This window comes from Plasmodium yoelii, assembly GCF_900002385.2.
Source record: "Plasmodium yoelii strain 17X genome assembly, chromosome: 13".
NCBI lineage: Eukaryota > Apicomplexa > Aconoidasida > Haemosporida > Plasmodiidae > Plasmodium > Plasmodium yoelii.
The window spans coordinates 2,659,401-2,681,955 of NC_036185.2; the positions used below are offsets into that span (position 1 = coordinate 2,659,401).

Genomic DNA, 22,555 nt, shown 5'->3' on the forward strand with positions numbered 1-22,555 from the left:
ATTCAATTGTCTATCACATACATATAATGTACATACAAGCATGTGTTGTATGTATATATTTATACGTCCAATTATGATTTTTCTTACAATATTTCATAGAATAAAATTGTATATGCATATGTATATATATACATGTTGATTATAGAGCATATAAATTTTCTTATATCTCACCTTTCTTTGAAATATTTGAATAATTATATAAAATAAACGAAAAGATATGAAAAATAATATTTAAAAAAATAAGTAAATTGCACATGCTGAAAGGACTTTTTTATTTTTGTTATTTTTACGTATTAAACGCCAAAATGTATTAAAATTGCTTTGTGATGTTTATATATATGTGTGCATGTTGAATAATATTTATATAATATGTACTTGATTTAATTTAAAATTGGTTTTTATATCAAAGTTTAATTAAAAAAAACATGAAATAAATAAATAAATAAAAGTGGTACTAACGTTTAAAAAATTTATAAGTTTCTTTAGCTGTAAAACAAATGGCAACTGTTCGAAAAAAATATCACAGAAAAAATGAAAATAAACCATATACATATATATATAATACATTCATATGTAGATGGCTTTATTATTACAAAAAAAATAGAAACATCTTCAAAAGTTGTATTAACACATTTATACAAATAAACTAAAGTCTAGTATTTTGAAGGATTGGATCATTTCTGTGAAGATATTAATATCTGGGTTTATATTTAAATCGTCCTTTGGTATATTCCATGTGATTAATATATCAGCATTATGTTCTTTATATGGAATTATACATAAATATAACAAAACATTTTCATGCATTTGGGTATTACATTTGGTTATTTTTTGTGCTCCTACAACTAAAATATAATTTTTTTGTGAATGTGGAACAGATTCATTATTTAAAATGATTTTATTTTCTAAGCTAGTATTTTCATTTGCTAAATCGTCAAAATAATATTTCCCTTTTTCTTTTATATCTATATCTTTATAGCATACAATTTCGATTATTAAACAATTATTATTGTATTTATGAGCATATACCTCTTGATTGTCTGGTATTGTTCTATATTTTGATATATCTATGTAATCATCAGGTATATTCATTTTAATGTATTTTCCAAAAAAATAATTTTCGTGCAATTTCTCCATTTTTAAACCTTCCTAAGGTATATACCGAATTGTTTTGTATTTATATGTATATATGTGGTGACTTTGCACTTATTACTAATTTTAGCAATGTATTTAATACAAGATTCGAGCAGTTCCTTTACATAATAATAAGCATGTTATACATATTTTTTTTTACTACAACAAACGAGTATTCTTAATATAAAATTTGATAATTGCACATAAGGTTTTAATTCCGTAATTTTTTTTTGCATATATTTTTTGTTTATTAGTATTGATTTAAGAAAAAAGGAGAGATGAAAAAAAACAAGTGAACGAAGAATGAGATAAATTGATAAAAAACATGTATAATAATATCAGCATTTCATTTAATGCACGTAGGATGCTTGTAATACCTTATTAGTTTAAAGGGAAAAAATGAAGTATAAATAATTTTAAAAGGACACTTTACAGAATACCGTAAAATAAATATGTACTAAAGAATAAATATTCATGCATATTATACCTATTAATATACGACACATGTAAAAATGTGATTATTTTATTTTTGATGATTTTTCGTGTATCTAGCAGAAAATATATGCAAAATAAATTTGTATTCAATCGAGTTGTTTATAAGGTGTATGGGGTTAAATAATATTTCTAAATGAAAAATTGGAAAACGAAGAAAAGAAACAAAAATAATAATCCACTATAAAAATAATACTACTTTTACTACTGCTACTTCTATACTATATGTAAGAAAAATAGCAAAAAAAACATATGCTTCTCTACAATTTATTTATAATACCAATTTAATGTAGACTATTAAAATAATTCTAAATTTTTATTTCCAATAAATTTGTAAATATATTTTGAATTTTCCTTTCTTGTTTATATTTTTGTTTTTGTTTCCTCCTCTATAATATATAGAACATTTATGGTCATATATATATGTATTGTATACGTGCGCAATATCCAAATATGTAAAATAAAAAAAAATGTATTATATTATATGCATTACATAAAAAATTGCACATAATATAATATATTTATGTATTTTATAAGCATAACAAAAAATGTACATAACATTAGATTATATAATAATCTCTATAAATTGCTGTTAAGCAACGGAAAGGTATAATCTGCTTTTGCATGAAAATTTATGCATATATATATGTATAATAATTATATGCATACAATATATGGATTTAAGGCACAAGGGAAAAAAATATTCCCCTTTAATATTAGTATTAATAAATTTAAAAAATTATATCTGCAAAGTTTACAAAATAATAGTATAGTATTTTATCTAAAACAACGTTATATATCTTATATTTTATACATAAAAAATATGCACAAATAAGTTAAAAATTTTCCTATTGCTTAAAAAAATAATGGAAGCATTTTCATTAAATTAAAAAAAAATAATTAATAATAATGGTATATAGAATTTTGTAAACATAAAATAGTGATAGAAAATTAAATGCTTTTAAAAAAACTTTTTATTTTACAAATTTATCATTTATCTACGTTAACATTATGTTTTATTAATTTTTAAAGTGTCAACATATTTTCATTATTTTTACATATATATGTATTGTTTATAACACATATATAAACAAATGAAATTTGATAGGTCGTGTATATAATTCGTAATTCAGGAATATATACAAATATATTTTAATGTATAATTAAAGAGATTAAAAAAAAAAATATAACATATATTTATAAATAAATTGTGATATATAAATAATATACTTTTTCATGATTTTTTGTTTATGTTCGTATAGAGAAACCTTATTTCAAATTTTGTTATAAAATTAATTTTTATTTATTGTAACGTTAATATAACTAAAATATATATAGAATATATATTTTTTATTTTTAAAAATTTGTTAAATTTTTATACTAAATTTATTCGTCAATATGCCTGGTAGCACAACAAGTGAAACTAAATTAGAGAACGGAATACGTATTAGTTATAAGAGTGATGCTTTAGATTACGTCTATAAAGCAATTGTTTTATTTGAGACCCATGATGAAGTAATATTATCAGGGGTTGGTAAAGCCATAAGCTCAGTTGTTAATGTAGCTGAGATGATAAAGAGAAGAGCAAAGGGACTTCATCAATTTACCCAGTTATATGAAAAGGAGCACATAATTAAAAGGTATGCCTTTATTTTCCATTATGTTATGCATATTATAATGTGTGAATTATTTTTTTAAATCGAATTTGTTCATTTTGAAGAAATGTAGCATCTTTTCCATTCATGTTATAAATATGTAATTATTTTTTTTTTCTTTATTTTTTTTCCAAATTTAAAGAGAAGATACTACCGGCTTAAAAAAAAATAGTAAGGGTGACGACAAAAAATCAGGAGATGAAGAAGAAAGTGATAAGAATAAGGAATCTGCTAACCGAATTATTGAGTTTAGTACAACTGTCCCATGCATGAAAATAACTTTGTCAAAAACTGGTGAAAATATTGATAAAGATCAAGTAGGTTACCAAAAGCCATTAGATGATAAGGATGTTAAAGTTATGACACCCGAAGAAATATTAAAGGAAAAAGCTTATAGAAGAAGATGTAAGTTTTTTGCATTTTTTGTGTGTAATGAAAAATTGTATATAGTCATTTATTTATTTTTGACCTATATGTGATCACTTCATACATACTTGCCCCCCCCAAAGTGTAAAATCCGTATTAAGATATATATTCTGCATATTTTCATTTTTTACCTTTTCCCATTTTGTAACCTTTATAGATAGAAGAGGTAGAGGTGGTGATAGATATAGGGGATCCTATAGAAGACAGTATTATGACAATTCCATGTGGAATAATAGAAGATATGAAAAAAGAAACAATTAAAATAATTTTGTAGCTTAATTCCTATAGCTTTGGAAATAAGCAATATGAGGAAGCCTCATATCAATATAAACTCATGATGCACATATTTTTTATTATTTGATGATGCTTAGAAATATAAATATGTGAGTTTTGATTATAAAATGTGTATGATACACATATAATGGCTGTTTAAATAAGTTCATTATTTTTATAAATAGTTCTTATTATGTTACGATGTAATTTTTGAAAGAAAACCCAAGTTAAAAATGTAAAAAAAAAAAAAAAAAAATTAAAAAAAATCGAAAAAAAATATATAAATTAAAAAAAAATATATATGTGAATGCATGTATGTAATGATAATCCTTTTATTTTTTTTGATGTTCTTAATGCATAGTGAATAAAATTGTGATTTTTTTATTCATATAAAACTTTATATTAAAATAACAACATTTCTATACTTATTAAATTTATTATAATATATAAACATTAAATATGTATATCATTTAATGATGCATACGTTTTTGATTAGTTCACGTAAACAAACAAGCAGGTATTATATATATATTCTACAACAATAATTAGTAATTTTTTGTAATAAGTGTATAATAGAGGTTGTGTTCTTTTTTCAAATTATTTATTTTACTTTTTATATTTCTCTTTTTCTTTAAAGGAAAGCCATAGTTAAAAAATATCGATAAACAATTGAATTATTCTTTTTTAACTCTTAAAAGTTTTACACTTTCATGGCATAATAGTGATAAGAAAAAAATGAATATAAAACGCTATGCATTTTTATGAATGCAAATTTATTTTTACTTATTTAATTCGAATAATTTTAAATGTATTTTTTTTTCTTTTCCATCCTATAAAAATTATTTTATATATGTATATATCATAATTCATTCCGTATGTATATGCATACATAATTTCCATAAATTTTTGTTCAGGTATTATTTATTTAATCTTAGTGGAATGTAGTTCTTTTTTTGTAATATATAAATAAATATTTATATATGTTACATAAGTACTGAAATAAAATATGTAATGTATTTTTTTTCTTTTTTATCAAATCGTTGTGAATGGTAAAACAAAAGATAAACCATTTTAACGGCGTTTTAAAATCCTTACAAAAGAAAACTTAACGAAAATCAAAAAATGCAATATGTGTTTATATATGCTTGAAATTATGATATAAAAATAATAAAAAGCATATCATATGCATTCAATAAAAAAGATTAGTATATCATGTAGCTTGAAGAAAAAGTATATATTTATATTATATATTTACTGTGTTAATTATTAGACTTCAAAATTGAAGGCATAAAATAATTTATATAATTTTTTTTTTTTAAATGCTTACCATTTATTAGAAAAAGAATATTAATAGAGAAAATGTAATATAGATAAATGATATTAGTTTGATATAAAAAATGCTTGAATCATTAGTTGAAAAATTATTAAACAAATTTCTTGCGCCATATGTTGAAGGGATTGAAAAGAATTTGCATTTGGGTGTTTGGTCAGGAAACATAGTTCTTGAAAATTTAAACCTGAAACCGCAAATAACCGAAATATTAGACTTATCTTTTAAAATCGTACATGGAAGTATAGGTCAAATAAATATTCAAATCCCATGGAGTAGCCTTGGGAAAAATCCGGTATGTGTGTTTATTAAAAATGCACACATATATGTAAAACCACGACATTATAAAAAAAGTGAAAGTGTTTTAATTGATGAATTGCGAAAAGCAAAAATGCATAGACTCGAGTTATTAGAAGAAGAAATATCTCTAATTAAGCAGCAAAAAAACAAAGAAAAACCAGCTGAAAAATCAACACTTATATTTAAATTGTTAAACAAAATTATTAATAATATTCAAATCGATATACAAGATGTATTTATTCATTTTGAAGATATTGAAAGAAACTTTTTCATTGGATTTATTTTAAAGTCTTCTTCTGTAAAAAATTTAAAAAAAAAAGATGAAAGATCATCTGAAACGAATAATGATTCGGAATCTAAGAAATTAAATCATATTATTGAATTTAAAGGGTTATGTATTTATAGTAATAGCATTGTAAATAAAAAAAAAAGAGGAAATAAGAAAAGTAAAAAGAAAGGAAAAAAGGAAAACACATTGAAAAAAAAAAATAGTAAAGATATTACTCACGAAACAGATCGAATTAATAATAATCCTACAAATGATTATAGTAAAAAAGAAACATGTTCTGATACTGAAAACAAATTTAATGATAAAAATAGTAGAGAACAAAATGGAGGTTCAGCATCACCAATAAATGCTGATGATAAAAAACCATCTAAACAATATAATAATGATAATATAGATTCTAAATTTAAATTGAGTAATGATCATTTCGATAATGATGAAGAAAATGATTATTTAAAAAAAACGCTAGCTAATATAAATTTATTTTATAAATCTGATGATCATAAAATGTTAGATTATAACAATTTTGAGTATTTAATTAAACCATTTGATTTAGTATTGCCTGTTGAACAATCTAGTAATAAAAAAGAATTAAAAGCTCGATTAGAAATAAGTGATAAATGGGAAGGTATAACATTAACAAGAACTCAAATTACAAAAATAATTGAAATAATGAGCGAAGCAAATAATTCCCGAAATGAAATAAATAAATTATTATTAAAACATGCATCTACTGTTAAGTTAGATGTTGAATCATTAAGAAATGAGACAAAAAACGAATTTATAAACTTGTATAATAAAATTTTAGGTGAAGAATATAATATATCAAAAATCGAATTAACAAAAAAAGAGCAAAATCGATTACAAATTTTATATGATGTGGTTGGTGTTAGACATTTAGCTAAATGGAGATTGCAATGTAGAGATACATTAGAAAAAATAATAGAAGAAAAAAATTGCAAAAAAAAAATTTTATATGATTCTATATACAAACAACAATCTTGGTGGTCTTGGGTAACAGGGAATAAAAAGGATATTGAAAATAAAGTGCAAAGCATTTTAAAAACTGAACAAGATTTTATAAATGAACACGAATTAAATATATTACAAGAAGCAGTAGTAAATGAGGATAATTATGATGTAGTTATTCCAACAAAATACGATTTCCAATTTAAACTTTCTAATTTTTCTATTAATATATATGATGATAGTAAGAAAAGAAAATATATTATAAATAATAGAATAAATAGTAAAAATGATGATAAATTTAATGAACAAGAGCAAGAATGTATAAAGGGAGCTTCAAATAAAAATAATGAAAAATATAACGAGAATACTCATATGAATAGTGATTGTAATAATACTGGAAATAATTTAAATAATGAATTGTGTTTAAGTGGAACTAGCGAAAGCTCACTAAGTACTAATTCAAATATAAGTTCTCTAAACAGCATATACCGAAATAAAAATAAATTGGATTATAACGAAATAAATATATTATCAATAAATTTTTATCAAATATATTCTTCTTTATCATTACAATCAGTAGTTGATCATAATGATAATGATAATTTCCAATGGAAGTTTATAATTGAGCTACAAAACTTTGTAGCAAAACATAGAAATCAAATATTTATGGAATTTCGAAATACAAAAAATGCATTTTCACATAACATTAACAATTCAGAAAATATTTATCAAAATCCGATATATCACTCCTTATTGTATAGTCAAAGTTTATGTGCATATTTAGAAATCAACCATTTAGTTACCGAAAAAGGGAATACATTGTCTACACTTTTACGATTGAATCCATTAGAGTTATATTTATCACCTTTACTTATAAATAATATTTTATCATTTACATTCCCCTTAATGGATATAATTAATAATAAGGATATCACTTCGACGAGAAGGTACAAAGAAAAGGTAGAAAATGCACAACTAGTCAAAGGTGAAATCGGAGAAGACGAAGAAAGAACTGAAACAAATGAAGTTGTAGAAGACACTGAAAATGATGAAGATAATGAAGAAGCATTATTACATATTAAAAAAATGGAGCAATCAGAGTTAATTGAGGGATTGAAAGAAAAAGGAGAAAATGTTTATAATAGAGCAGTTCAACATTTACCAGAGATGTTTGAATTTTATATTCATATATGTGGTCCAATATTACATTTTGACAATTTAACAAATGGTATAGTAAATTTACATTTAGGTAATTTAATTGCAAGAACAGAATATCCATGTGCTTATAACAAATTTAATTTAATATTTGAATTTAATGAAACCCAAATAACATGTTTGAAGACATCAAATTTTAATCATAATAAATTGGAATGGCATCGAAGAAAGCCTAAAGATAGTAGTAAAAATACATATTCAAGCACGGAGGGAAATGTATCTGAAATAAAAGGATTGAATGATGGTAAATTATTTGATCGAGATGCTGACCAAATAAATGGTGGTGAAAAAGAGGATGATAGTCTAGAAAACAACTTTTGCAATAATATAAAAGATAAATATATCGAAGATGATAAATTTTATATATTACAACCAATACCAGTTAAGGTATATGTTGAGTATGATTTAAAGATATTAAAAACGAATATAATATTAGATGGTATATTTTTTCAAATAAATCCTGATGCTGTTAGTATTATATTAGCAGTACCAACATCTATCACTAGATATTTAACACGTTTTTATTCTAAAAATAAAAAAGAAGATGAATCATTTAAAAATAAACGAAAAAATAATGCCGAAAAAAAGGGTATCGATGGTAAAGGGGATGAGAATGTTGAAACAAATCCTCAAAATACATGTGAAAATGATAAAATAAAGAACACTAATGTGAGTACTAATTTGTTGGATGATAATATTAAAAAAGAAGAAAAGACACAATTAGAAGTTAGTAATATAGACAAAAAAAATAAAACTGAAGAAGAATCGTTTTTATATGATATAGATTTTTTGATAAAAACTTCATCTTTTTCTATTAAAAATAGTAAGAATTGCGATATACTTAAATATGAAGCTTGTGGTATATCATACAAAAATTATTTTCAGAAAAAAAAAAAAATTATAAAAATAGAAATCGAACAATTATGGATATGTGATCCAAGTAATAAACAACCAATTTTTTTTACATTAGCCAAAAATATAAATTCAAAAGATGCTTATCCTTTTAAATATATTTCAGCATATTTAAAGGAAGACAAATACAATAGTCTGAATAATACGAATACAAATGATATAACTAAAATATCAAATAGTAACAAAATGTTAAATGAATCTAATTTTGATACGAATGAAAAGTATGAGCATGATGATAATAATAATACAGGATATTTGGAGAGATTTCAATCTGCTCATAGATTAGAAGAATTTATGTTATCGAGTAGTAAGATTAATGAAAACGGAAATGTAGAAAACAATAAATTTTTTGAAATGCCATTTAGAAGTGCAAATAATTTTGATGATAAAAATAACAACGTTGATGGGAATAATGATATTAAAGACAAAGATAATAAAAACGAAATGAATGACAATAATAAAAATGCAAGTGTGAATGAAAATTGGAATGAAGGGAATAAAAATTGCTACCCATCTTTATACAAAGAAATGATGGATGCAGATAAGTTCGATTTAATAAATAATGAAGAAGTTGAAAATTTTGATAATTATGGAAATGATAAATATATAAATAAAGAAAATAAAAAAAATTCTAATGGAAAATTAGAAGATAATGATGATGACGATTTTATGGATGCTATAGAAGAAAAACAATTGTCTATAAATTTACAAATTATACAAAAACATAATGAAAATAATATTGCGCAAATACATGTTGATTTTATCGTAAGTGATATTGAATTACACTGGAAATATAAAACAATAAAACAAATTTTTAAAACGATGAAAGAGTATAAAAATATATTGCAATATGGTATAGAAAAGGATATGAAATATATAAAAAATAAATTAAAAAATGAAAAAGAATTAAAAAATTATAAAATGTTTATTTCTGAACACACTTTAAGAAGTGTCCAAGAGACCTTAAAAAATGTAAAAAATTCTTTAAACATTTTAGACATAAAAGCATCTACACAAGCTACAGAATCAGGGGACAATCAAAATGATATAAATGAAAATAACACTGTTGACAAAAATGAAACAATTAATCGAGGAAGTTTGCAAAAGGATCAGCAATTTGAGGGTTTCCCTGGTGAGAACAATAAAAATTTAAAGGACTTGAATATTTCTAACGAATACAACAATAAGGAGAAAAATAATGTGGAAAATGAGAATAGTGATGTTATCCTTAAAAATGGACTAAATGATACACTTCCCAAATTATTTGGAGAAGAAAATTCGTATGTAAAATATTTCTTTAATTGCTATGTAAAAAGTGCTTCTTTATCATTTTGGGAAAAAAAAAAAATATTCTCAAAAATCCAAGTGAGTAATATATTTTATGAAAACAATATATACTTAAATTATGATCAAAAAATGTTTATAAATATTGAAAAGGGAATTATTTCGATGAATGGTAAAAATATAATTTCTAACAACATTAATGACTATACATATGATTTATTTATATCAAAAAAAAGAAAGGAATATATTGATGAATCTGGATATGTAGAAAATGATATTAATAGTGTAGAAAGTAGTAATCAAAATATTTTGAATGGAAGTTCAAAGGACAATATAGGTTACAACGATGATGAGTATAGAACCTTGAACGATCGAAAAAATAGTAAAGATATTTTTAACTATATAACAGTAGCTAATTTGTCGGACGAAATAAAAAAACGGAAAGAAACGATGACTCCTAATAAGAAAAAACAATTTTTATTTGTTGGAAATGTAAACGTTTACAATGATAAAAGATATTACAATACATGTATGATGTGTGATATTTCAGGAATATATTATATTTTTTATTTGCGTGATTTAAGGTTATTTTTAGAATATTTAGATGACGGTATATTAAATGTCTTCATTAGTAAATCGTATAAAAAAGTTGTACAAGTTGCTCAAGAAAAATACTTTTTATTTCAATTCACAATTGTGGATCCGATTGTTATAATCCCAGAGGATAAAAATATAATATATAATTACAAGGGACAAGTAAAAGATACTTCTAAGTATGATCAAGATACAAAAAACAATGAGAATATTAGTAGTAATAATAACAATACTGACTTAAATAATGAAAACAATGGAAAGCGAGGCAGTAATAATAAGTGTATACCTTATATTGAATCGTACTTGAAATTTCATTTAAGTACGTTGAAATTTAAAAATGCTTACACCAAAAATTGTGCAGAAGAGATTGTATTAAGACAAAGAAACGAAATAAAACAAAAGAGAATGAGAAAGGAAAAAAGACGAACAAAATACAAATTAAAAAAAAAAAAAGTGATAAAAAAAAATAGTAATGATCAAAAAGTTATCAGTAAAGGAGATAATGAAAATGCTGGCGATAGTTTAAGTAATGGTGAAGGAAGGAATAGTGGAGATAGTAAGCATAAACAAAATAAACACGTGAAAATAAAAGAAGATAAAGGGAATTATGACTTAACTTTAGACAGAAAAAGTTTAAATAATGAAATGAATAATAGTCAAGGAAACAATAATATTAATATGTTTGATTCAAATAAAAAATATGATTTTACATTATATGTTGATTTGCTAGATATAGAAAGTATGGCATGTGAAAATGGAGGGAGTACAAATATCGAAGGGAATATTTTACACAAAATTGATATTGGATTATGCTTATTAAGTAGAAAAGATGGAATTTTTATATTTTTTAATGGTAAAGATTTATGTTTAGATTTAACTGTTTATCAGCTTAGATTTTTATTAGATATAATAAATGAAAATTTTTGTTACAAGGGTTATTTCCCTATGTGTTTTATATGTGATAAAAATATTGACATCGATAATATGCTAGATGCTGAATTATTCAGGAAAGGGAATATTGCTTTAAACAATTTAAAATACAAAGATGTAAATATTAATAATAGTCATATAAAAAATGATGAAGAAGCTGATGAAAAAAAACACCATATGACAAATAAAAATGATAAAGTTTCTGAAGATAATACTAGTGGAAATAATTCGAACTTTAATACTGAAGAGAATGATAATAATGAAATGAAAAATAATAATTCTATTCTTAAAGATACCAACAAAACTGATGGAATTCGAAAAAATGGAACGAAGTTTTATGCATATATAAATTTAGAGAGTTTAAAAGTAAAAACCTCTTTTGATAATAATATCCCTGTTGCTATAATTACATTTCAAAACATTAGTATATCTTTTGACTTAATTCTTTTGGACTTTTATTACATATATTTTTTCAATTTATATAGTACGTCTTTGTATATTGATGATGTTAGAAATGGATCGGTTAACTATTATAAAAGAGTTGCTTATTGTTGCATTGAGAATGAGATGAATAAAAAACGAAGCAATATGGCTGCCAAATATGAAGGAAGTGTGAAATTTCGTGAAAAGAGCTCTGATTTTGTTTCCCCTGCTGCTAGCGCAGATAGAGATCATAATAATAGCATTAATAATAAAATAAACTCGAATTCCAGCTGTGCAATTGAAAGTGGGGCATCGGTAAATGGTCAAGGAAACAGGATTATTTGTAATGGCGCGAATCAAAGCCTCGATGAAAGATACGAAATTAATAATTATAAAAGTTTACTAAATTACATGTTTGATAATAATGTTTTTTTAAATGAGAGAAAAAAAAATATAAAACAGAAAGGAATAAAAATAAAAATAAATTCATTTATAGAAGATTTATTACTAAGTATAGAATTAGATGATGCTTATATTTGTTGCTTTTTTGTTATATTTATAGACATTTATAAATTTTTATCAACTGGGTTTAATTTGAGTACATTGCATTTATATCCAAAACCATCACCCTATATTGTATCTAACAAATATTATAATAATAAGAATAGCAACATAAATAATAGTATAGATGATGGAATGGAAAAACGGGAACCAGAAGATAAAGAAAAATCGGGAAATTCACAATTACCTGAAAAGAAGAAAAAACCTAAAAACGAAAAGAAGGAGAATATCAATTCAACAAAAATTTTAAATAAAGAAAATTATATAAAAGAACTAATAAAAGATGATAAAAATCAAAAAATTACTAACATAAATGAACTATTAAAAATGGATAATAAACCTATCCATATAGACTTCAAAGTTAATAATGGAAATTTTATTTTATTTACAAATTTAGAAAATGTAAACCATCCAATAATTATGTGGTCGAATAATTTTGTTTTTTCTTTTTCTCTATCAAATGGATGTATTTTATTTAGGAAAATATATGCAATAGATAGTAAAATTAAGAGGATTAATTATGTGAATAATCCTATAAGATTAAACCCAAATATGATTTCAAATTATTCTAGGATATTCAAGAATAATAATAAAATGGACGGTATAAATGTTTCTAACCCTCTTCACAACTACCATAAAAAAAAGATTTTGTTATGTGAAAATTTAAATGTAATTGGTGAAGCTATTTATGAATCAGTTGATACAAAAAAAGAGAATTATATAATAAAAAAAAATATAAAAAAAAAAGATCATCCTCAATTTATATCCGTTTTTGAAATTGATTTAAATATAAGTAATTTTGATATTAGACTATCTAATGATGATGTTGAAATTTTATTAAAAGCTTCGTCTACTTTATTTGGTGATGTACCAAGTGCTTATACAAATATCGCAATTGGCACAGTTACACCTCCTGTTATATTTATACATCGAAAAATTAAAAGTATATTTATGAGAAATAACATTTTTTTTATAAGTAAGAGTACGAAAGGAAAGAACGATACAATAAATGGTTTGGAAATAACAAATTTGAATAGAATTAGGAAAATTGAAAAGGTTGGAAAAAAACAAAGAGGTATATTTGAAAATAATTCAATAGTGCCTGGAAAAGAAAAAAATGAATTAAAAGTTAGAGATGATGTAATAGAAGATTTTGAATATTTTGAACGTATAAAAAATAATGATTGCTCAAAAAATTTAGAAAATGCAAAGGATAAGCGAGAATTAATATTATCCGAATCAAGCTATAATAATAATATGGTTGAAAATTCTGCTTACAATGGGGAATATGATTCATCGGCGTATTCTAATTCTATTGATTCTAATTTGTGGTACTTTGAAAGCAATAACTCAGATGAATTATATTCGAAAATGTCTATAAAAGGAAACGAATCGGAATTAGATACAAATACTACTAAAACTAACGCCTATAAAGATATAAAAATAAATATTAAATTGAATAATGTTAAATGTACATTTATTAACGATGTCAAAAACGCTATAGTTCCAATTATAAGGATGACATTTAGTATGGATATAAAATTGCGTTTTTATACAGATGAATGTTCATATATTATAAATTGTTTAAATTCGAATATAGAATATTTTAATAATTGCATTGGTGAGTGGGAACCATTTCTGGAAAAATGTAACATATCATTAGATGTGCATAAAGTATTACCAAGTGATCTATATAGCGAAGATATTGAATCTATTAGAACCCCTATTAGTATTATAAAAATAAACAGTGCTAAAGCTTTATGGTTTAATATTACGCCACAGTTGGTTAATTTGCTTTTTATGTTTGTTCCAGTTTTTTGGGAAAAGGTTCTTAATGGGTTAAAAAGTAAGAGGGATGCAAATTCAATTAATCAGGAACATATGGAAGGAAAACAAAACGAGAACATTATGGAAAATAACGAAATTAGCGAAGCTAGTAAACAAGGGAATGATGATAAGAGTGCTTATGATCGAGATTTGGAAAGATTGATATACAACCATGATGATAAAAATAGTGTAAGCATGTCAATTCCCACAAGTACAAATAACGAAGATGTCAGTGTAATGAGTAATAAAAGAGAAGATAAGAAATCCAAAAGTATATATGAAGATTCTTCATCTATTTTTGATGTAATTCCTGATGGTGCAGATGAAAATAAATCGATGGATTTTCATTTAGATAGTTTTTTGAAAAAAGAAGAAACTGGAGAGGCAATAGATCCAATCGAAGATAACTCAATTATATATTATGTTAATCTAACAAGCGATTATTATTATGCTTTTGCTATGCCTGATCGTAGTAGCGAATATATGAAATATGACTGTGGACGAACAACGATAAGAAATGGACATAAAATGAATACCCGTCAAGATACAGTTAGAAGTGATAGTAATAGTAACAAAAAGAGCGAGACACTTGATCCACACATAGGAAAGAATAGAGATAACTACGATAAAATGAACGTTGATTCTGCAAATGGAGAAAAAGGAGGAATGAAATATAGATATTATAATAGTATTGAACACGAGGACATTGACATAACACGATATCTACCAGATGTATATACTAAAATAATAACTACTAATGAATTAATATCATTAGACGAGCTATTAGTAAATGAAATAGGTAATAATACATTAATAGAAAAAAAAGATTTATACTTATATTTGATACCTATTCCTCCAACCAACATAGTAAATACACTTCATGAAATGTTTATTAATATAAGTAAACGAGATATAGTTTTAGATTTAATGATAACAAAAAATCCCCAAAAAACTATTGAAAATTTATTATCCTACAATAATTTAAGAAATAGTAATCCTAGTAATATTTCGATTGAGAATAGAGGTAAGCTAAAAGATGGTTTAGATTTTAAGGATTACAAAATTAAGGGAGCATACTACACAGACAATTCATCTATTATTAGTGGAGAAAAAAAGAATAAAGATGATATAAATACGATTTCTGAAAAATTTAATAAGGGAAATAAGTCGGTTAGCTATTTAGATGATACGGGTAGTAATGCCCCAACTTATGAAAAGACGGAAACAGATTTAACAAAAGGAGAAAGTCATTCATCTTGTTTAGGTGATGATTCTTCACTTAAAGAGAAGCGTGATAAGTGCACCGAAGAAGGAGATGAAAATAGTGAGAGTGGAAATTTAGATAGTGATAGCGAACTTTATGAGGAAGAATATTATAGCGAAATAAGTAAGGGTGATGAAGATAGTGAAGGGGATAGTGTGGATGAATATAATGGTTATGATAATAATACTGCTTTTAATATTATAGAAAAAGTTAACAAAAACAATAATATATATTACTACTTTAACAAAAAAAATATAAATAATATAAAAAGGAAGTTGTATAGTAATTCAATATTTCCAGCTAATAAATTTGTGGGTCCATTTTTAAAAAGTTCAGAATGTGTGATGATAAATTTAATTAAAAATAGTTGTACTTCACTAAATACAGCATTGAAAAATAATAATGTAATTCATGTAATAAGTCCAAGCGATTATATATTTAACGAAACTGAAGCAAGTAACGATAGTTTTGGTAATATGAATAGTAGTAATAATAATATTAACAGCAAGAAAAAAACGTATAATGGAAAAAATAAAATGGAAAACAATAAAAAGGATGGTAATAATTACGAAGTTATATTAAATAAAGAATATATCAATCAAGAAAATAAATTAGAACAATTAAACGACGAAATAAACAAACAAACAAATTTGGCATATAAATACAGATCGAAAAATAACTGTCTACCACAAAAACCAATGTTCGAAACAATATGTGAAATAATATCACCTATGCCTAATTATAAAATATTATTTATGTCTTCAACAGTCAGAATTATAAATAAATGTGGTATACCATTAGAATTTTCATTTTTTGATACATCTAAAACTCCTATTTTATTAACATCATTAAAAAACAGAACAATAGATTCCAGCATATTATATCCTAATCATAGTGACTCGTTTAAAAACTATAAAGTATCAAATAGTTTAAATATTAATCCCAATATTAAAATAATACAAAAGAATACAAATTTAAGTTATACTGTTATATTAAATCATGAATATTTACTTTCTCCCCCTGAATGTGCATTTTATGGTCAATCCCAAGTATATTTATCATTTAAGCCTTTAAATCTGGTTAGTGACAAAAACGATTATTATTACATATCAAATGGGGCTAATATTCGAGATGTCAGTACCAGTATGGAAAAGTATAATATTGATGATACAAATGAAAATACTAAAAGAAGTAGTTGTACTGCTTCTAACGAAGACTATAATAATGATGAAGATTTGAGCCTATCAAATTGTGAAAAATGGGAAAATGAATTAGCTGATTGTTCTTATATTAACATAGATAATGGATGGTCTGACATTTTCAGTTCAGATATATCACAAGGAACTTATGTGAAAAAATGTAAAGTTGTTGACAATAGAAACATGAACGAACGAACTGGAATAACGGCATCTACTATTAGCAGTAGAAGTAATAATAGCTATTTGTATTTTTTAGTAAAAATTGAGCATAAAATAAGTGCATTGCCAGCAGAAAAAAACATAAGGATAATTACAATATACCCACATGTTAGTATAGTGAATACTATTCCGGCGTTAGTAGATATTATTATGATGTCTGAAGCTACAGAGGAAACACAAAATAATTATATTAATGAAGAGAAGATAAGAATTGATATGTTAAAAAATAAGAAAATTAAATTAATAAGGCAAAGTAAAGAAATAAGTTCTTATTTAAATAAAATAAATCACATGAAACAAAACAATTCTGTTAATTCAAATGCTTCAAAAGCTTTAGAAGCGAAACGCATGTTGAATAATGAAAGAGTATATACACATGAATATAATAGATTAGAAAAGGAAATAGGAAATGTTGACCATGAGATAAAAGTTTTGAAAAAAGATTTAGCAGCACGTGCATTAAATAACGGATATGTAAATAAACGATTAAATCCGTTTTCTATTTTCTATATATATGAAATAAAGAAATATACGTGTCTAAATTTAAAAATGAAAATTGGAAATTCTCAATGTGAATGGTCAGATAGAATTCATTTAGATGAAGATGATGATGAAACAATGACACGATTATCATTAAATTTTAAAAAATTTGCATCGATAGAAGTAGAAATAATTAAAAATTTTAATGGATATTTTAATTCGTTAAATAGTATATTAGGAAATAAGCACCTATATATTTTTTCATTACCTAGATGTTTTATTGATAGAACAGGATTAGGTATTAAGGCAATAAATTCAAATAAATATTATCCTATAATTAATGGAATAACCTTATTAGGTGATAATTCTCAAATTGATTTATTATTACCTCATAAAACATACAATAATAGTATTGATGGCATTAATAATAATGGAAAAAAAAAAAAACAAAGAGATAATTTTGATGATATTTTTAATGATTTTAACTATCCTGTTCCTTGTGATAACTCTTTAATATTATTTAAAGCAAATTTACCTCCTATTGGTAGTTATACAGAAACCAATGTTGTATGTAATAATTTCTATTACACTTTTTGTTTAAATACAGAAAAAATAAAAACTACAAATATCCCATATATTATAAGTAGAATAATTACAGTTGTACCTCAATTTATTATTAGTAATAGACTTCATTACCCTCTTTTGATTAAGCAATTTCAATTAGATCAAATTCAGGGCGTTAGAGAAAATGACACATCTCCTTTATATTTTATCAAAAAGCATAACGTATTATTGTTCCAATTTAAAGTGTTTGAAATGGGAAAAAAGAACAAAAATATAAATTCTATTGAAAGCAATAGTTATAGTAACAATGGTGCTGGTAGTTATGATAATAATAAAAACGAAATGAGTAAACCTAGCAAATATAGTAAAAATATGTTTTGGTCATCTGTAATATTTCCAAGTGAAAATTTTGTTGGATCAAATTATATGGTGCTTAATAATGGAGAAGGAAAAGACGAATCTGATGTATATGTTATTACTTGTATACCTAATATGGGTACTAAAAATATAATAATAGAAAAATTGGAGAAAAAAATAAATAAAGGGTATATAGCGTATAATAATTCGAGCTTGGTTAAATATTTAAAAATTAGAACATTTCATGATGATGCCCATAATTTAAAAATGGGAAAAAATGATAGCAATGATGGTACTAATAAACATTTGGATAAAAATTTGCTACTGAACAACTTTTTAAAAGCTAGTGATATGGAACATTATTTTAATGTTGAATATAATAAATATAGTTATTTAGGTTGGGTAAATCCATTTATATATATATCACGAAATATTCAAATAGAAATAGTATTACATGATATGAATGTAATACCTAGAAGCCCGCTTATTTTAAAATTTGCTTCATTTAATTACTCTCAAAAAACATATCATATTAACTATTTTAATATAACATTTATTATTTCTATTGAATATATAGAAGATTTAATAAGTATAAAATTGACTCATAGAATTAATTCACCAAAGGGATTAGGTGATATTAATGAGATGAATATTATGGGAAAACATTTAAAAAAAAAATCAATAAGCACTGAAACAAATACCGATAAAAATGTTTTGGCTATATCAGGGTCTAATTGTGTTGTGGATGGAAAAGATAGAGATGAGAATGACGAAAAGAAGTATTCAACTAATTCATCTGAAATAAAGTCATATAACAAAATAGAAAGTATAGACAAATACGAGATAATGAATGATAATGTTGGAACGCGGGGAATTGGAAATGTAGCAAAAAATAACAAACTGGGTAGAGATATTCCTTCTTCTTATAGTAAAAATAGATATATAGAAAAAAAAGTAATTGAGCATAATGAATATAATTATGTCATGAATATTTCTGAAAGGGGAAGAAATAGATACAGTGTCGAAAATAATAATAATAGTTTTTATAGTAATAGAAAAGAATCAATAAAAGTTATTAACAATACATATAAAAATGTTCATGTAATATTAAACCTTACACAAATTGGGGCAAGTATAATATCTAATATATTAAAAGAAGAAGTTTTTTTTATTGAGTTATCAAAATTATGTGCATTATTTTATATGAAAAATGAAGAAGAAGTTATTGATATAAAAATTACTGATGTTCAAATAGATTGCCAATTAGAATCATGTAAAAAATGTGTACTATTAGCAAATAGAGGATTAAATTCGGATGCATCTTCTTCAGGAAATAATAACAATGGAATATTAAGTAATACTGGAAGAGGAGATCGAGGAGGATTGTATAAATTAAGAAATGGAAATACGTCATATAATGAAGAAAATGAAAGAGATGAAGTATATGATGAGGATGGTAATCGATATGGTTCCAATAATGATGTATTTTCTAAAAATATAAACAATAATGATGAAAAGACATTTTTAAATGTATATGTAGAAAGATTATTTATATCACATAATGATGTTATATTTAAGAAAATTCAAGTATTATTAGATGATATAGAAATAGAAATGGATTCAGAAACATTAAATGGTATAAATTTGTTAGTGGCTGAATATATTGAAGGTATAAACATTATACAAAAGAAAAATTTACTATATGAAGAAATTCAAAAATGGACTGTACTGCCAGTATATGTAAATTATAAATCACCTGATATTCCATTAGCTATAAATATACAATACATGCAAATAAATAAATTTACGTTAATAGTTTGGTGCTCATTTTTATTAGATAAAATGCATATGCTTAGTGACTTACTTAGAATCGGACTAAGAATATTAATGGTGTCAGGAAAGTTAGAATTATTAGGTGCACCAGTAACATTAAATCAAGAAATTTTTAATGATATTCGTGTAAGTATCAAATCATTTTATGCTTTATTAAAAGATAAATATAGTCACTCCATATTAGCTTGTCTCGGATTTATTGTTGGATATAGTAGTTTAATAAATATACCTAAAATTCCATTAGAAATTGGTAGAAACACTATTGGATTAGCTGTATATGCAGTTGACAATGTTAGTGTAGGTATTGGAAGTCTACTATCGAATCTTACATTTGATACGGAATATATTAATAGAAGACAAAAAGAAAGAAATTTTAAAACGAATACTAATATGAAAGAAGGTTTATTAAGTGCTGTTAAAAATATAGGGGAAGGAGTTTTAAGTTTATCAAATATTGTAACTAAGCCAATTGAAGGTGCACAAAAAGAAGGAGTAGGTGGATTTTTTAAAGGTATAGGTAAAGGTGTTGCGGGATCTTTAGTTAAGCCATTAGATAAGGTAGGGCAAGCTGTTTCAGATGTAACCCGAGGTATAAAAGCAGAAGTTTCAAAACCAATAGGTGGGTATAAATATAAAACAAAAAGACATAGAAAACCTAGAATGCTATGGGGTGAATATGGTAAAATAAAAGAATATAATACACAAGAAGCTGAATTAAGAGAATGTTTAGGATTAAGGTTTTCTGAAAATATAATGAAATGTTTAACTATACATAAACAACAAAATGACCCACCTTCGCATTACGCTTTATTATTATACCCTAAAGTTATTATTTATGCAAATTTATATGCAAATATATATCCCAATTCTTTTTCAAATTCGAAAAATAATAATGATTTTACAAATGATAAAAAAGGTGATATTGTTATATGGTCTGTTAAAATTGATGAAATTTCAGAAATTAGAGCATCGAGCCATGGTCTCATAATACGAACTACTAATGGCACTGTTAATAGTGTTTATAAAATACCTTGCAATAATGCTTCACTTATTAATAAAATCTATAGAGAATTGCATAACTCAAAAAATTCTATCAAATCGACGATTATATTGGGTAATAGTATTTTATCTTTGCGTCCACCCCTATAATGTGAGAATGATATAATGATGGAGGAAAACATCATCAGGAATATCGTAAGATTATATCCTTTATGTATGCATACCTATACAAATTCATTTTTCTAGAAATATGAAATGAAATATAAAAATGTCGCTTGATTCGGCATTGTTCAAATTTTCCCCACATATTTTTTATCATTATTTATTTTTTTCATTTTTTTCCACATCCTTTTTAATTAACTTTTTTTTTTACTTTCAATAAACGTTTCTATTTAAGAAAAATTCGTTGTGATTAATTTGAGTTGAATGGTATACAAAATAAAAAAACACATGTTCTATAATATATTATTATATGCCTTGAAATAATATAGTTTATTTTGTTTAAATGCTGGAAAGCTAACTGAAAAAATGGAATAGAAATGTTTTCTCAGTATGCACATTAAATAATAAATGTATGTATATATGCATTCATGTCGCAAATGTGAAGTCAGAAGTAAAACATTTATGGGAAAAAATAATAAAATATGAAATTTTAAAATATAGTCAACATTTTTTTGTATAAAAATATTATTTTGGAGGCGATAATCTATTTGTTAAAGTAGGGGATATTTTTAGTGGCGTTGCAGCTATTTCTGTTTATATTTATTTTTTTTTTTTTTCATTGTCATTTTTTCATTTACTATATCCATCAAATGATAATAATTGCTTCATTAAATTTGCAAAATTCTTATATACAAATATCTTGCTTTCACAGCGAATTATTCCGTTTATTAATTTGTTTATTTCTTTGCTTTATATATTTTAATGGGCCAAATTTTTGTGGATATTATACAATAAAATTAAAGCGCAAAAAGTGAAGCACAACTATCCCCACATAATGTACGAATAAGCATAAATATATATATATAT

General features: G+C 24.1%; 3 protein-coding genes across 3 annotated transcripts; 2 read left to right on the top strand and 1 right to left on the bottom strand.

Moving 5' to 3' along the window:
- Nucleotides 1–633: 633 nt before the first annotated feature.
- On the bottom strand, nucleotides 634–1,137 carry PY17X_1364800 (uncharacterized protein; the record flags this gene model as incomplete). The annotated part of the gene is made up of 1 exon (XM_725301.1): nucleotides 634–1,137. One exon carries the CDS (start codon nucleotides 1,135–1,137, stop codon nucleotides 634–636), a length of 504 nt encoding a protein of 167 aa, XP_730394.1.
- A 1,887-nt stretch (nucleotides 1,138–3,024) lies between these two features.
- Nucleotides 3,025–3,968, top strand: PY17X_1364900 (DNA/RNA-binding protein Alba 2, putative; the record flags this gene model as incomplete). Its single annotated transcript, XM_723975.1, has 3 exons — nucleotides 3,025–3,266; nucleotides 3,424–3,686; nucleotides 3,865–3,968. 3 exons carry the CDS (start codon nucleotides 3,025–3,027, stop codon nucleotides 3,966–3,968), a joined length of 609 nt encoding a protein of 202 aa, XP_729068.1.
- Nucleotides 3,969–5,377: 1,409 nt separating this feature from the next.
- PY17X_1365000 (VPS13 domain-containing protein, putative) lies at nucleotides 5,378–21,676 on the top strand (the record flags this gene model as incomplete). Its single annotated transcript, XM_723974.1, has 1 exon — nucleotides 5,378–21,676. The coding sequence occupies one exon, from the start codon at nucleotides 5,378–5,380 to the stop codon at nucleotides 21,674–21,676; it is 16,299 nt and encodes a 5,432-aa protein (XP_729067.1).
- Between the last annotated feature and the right edge of the window lie 879 nt (nucleotides 21,677–22,555).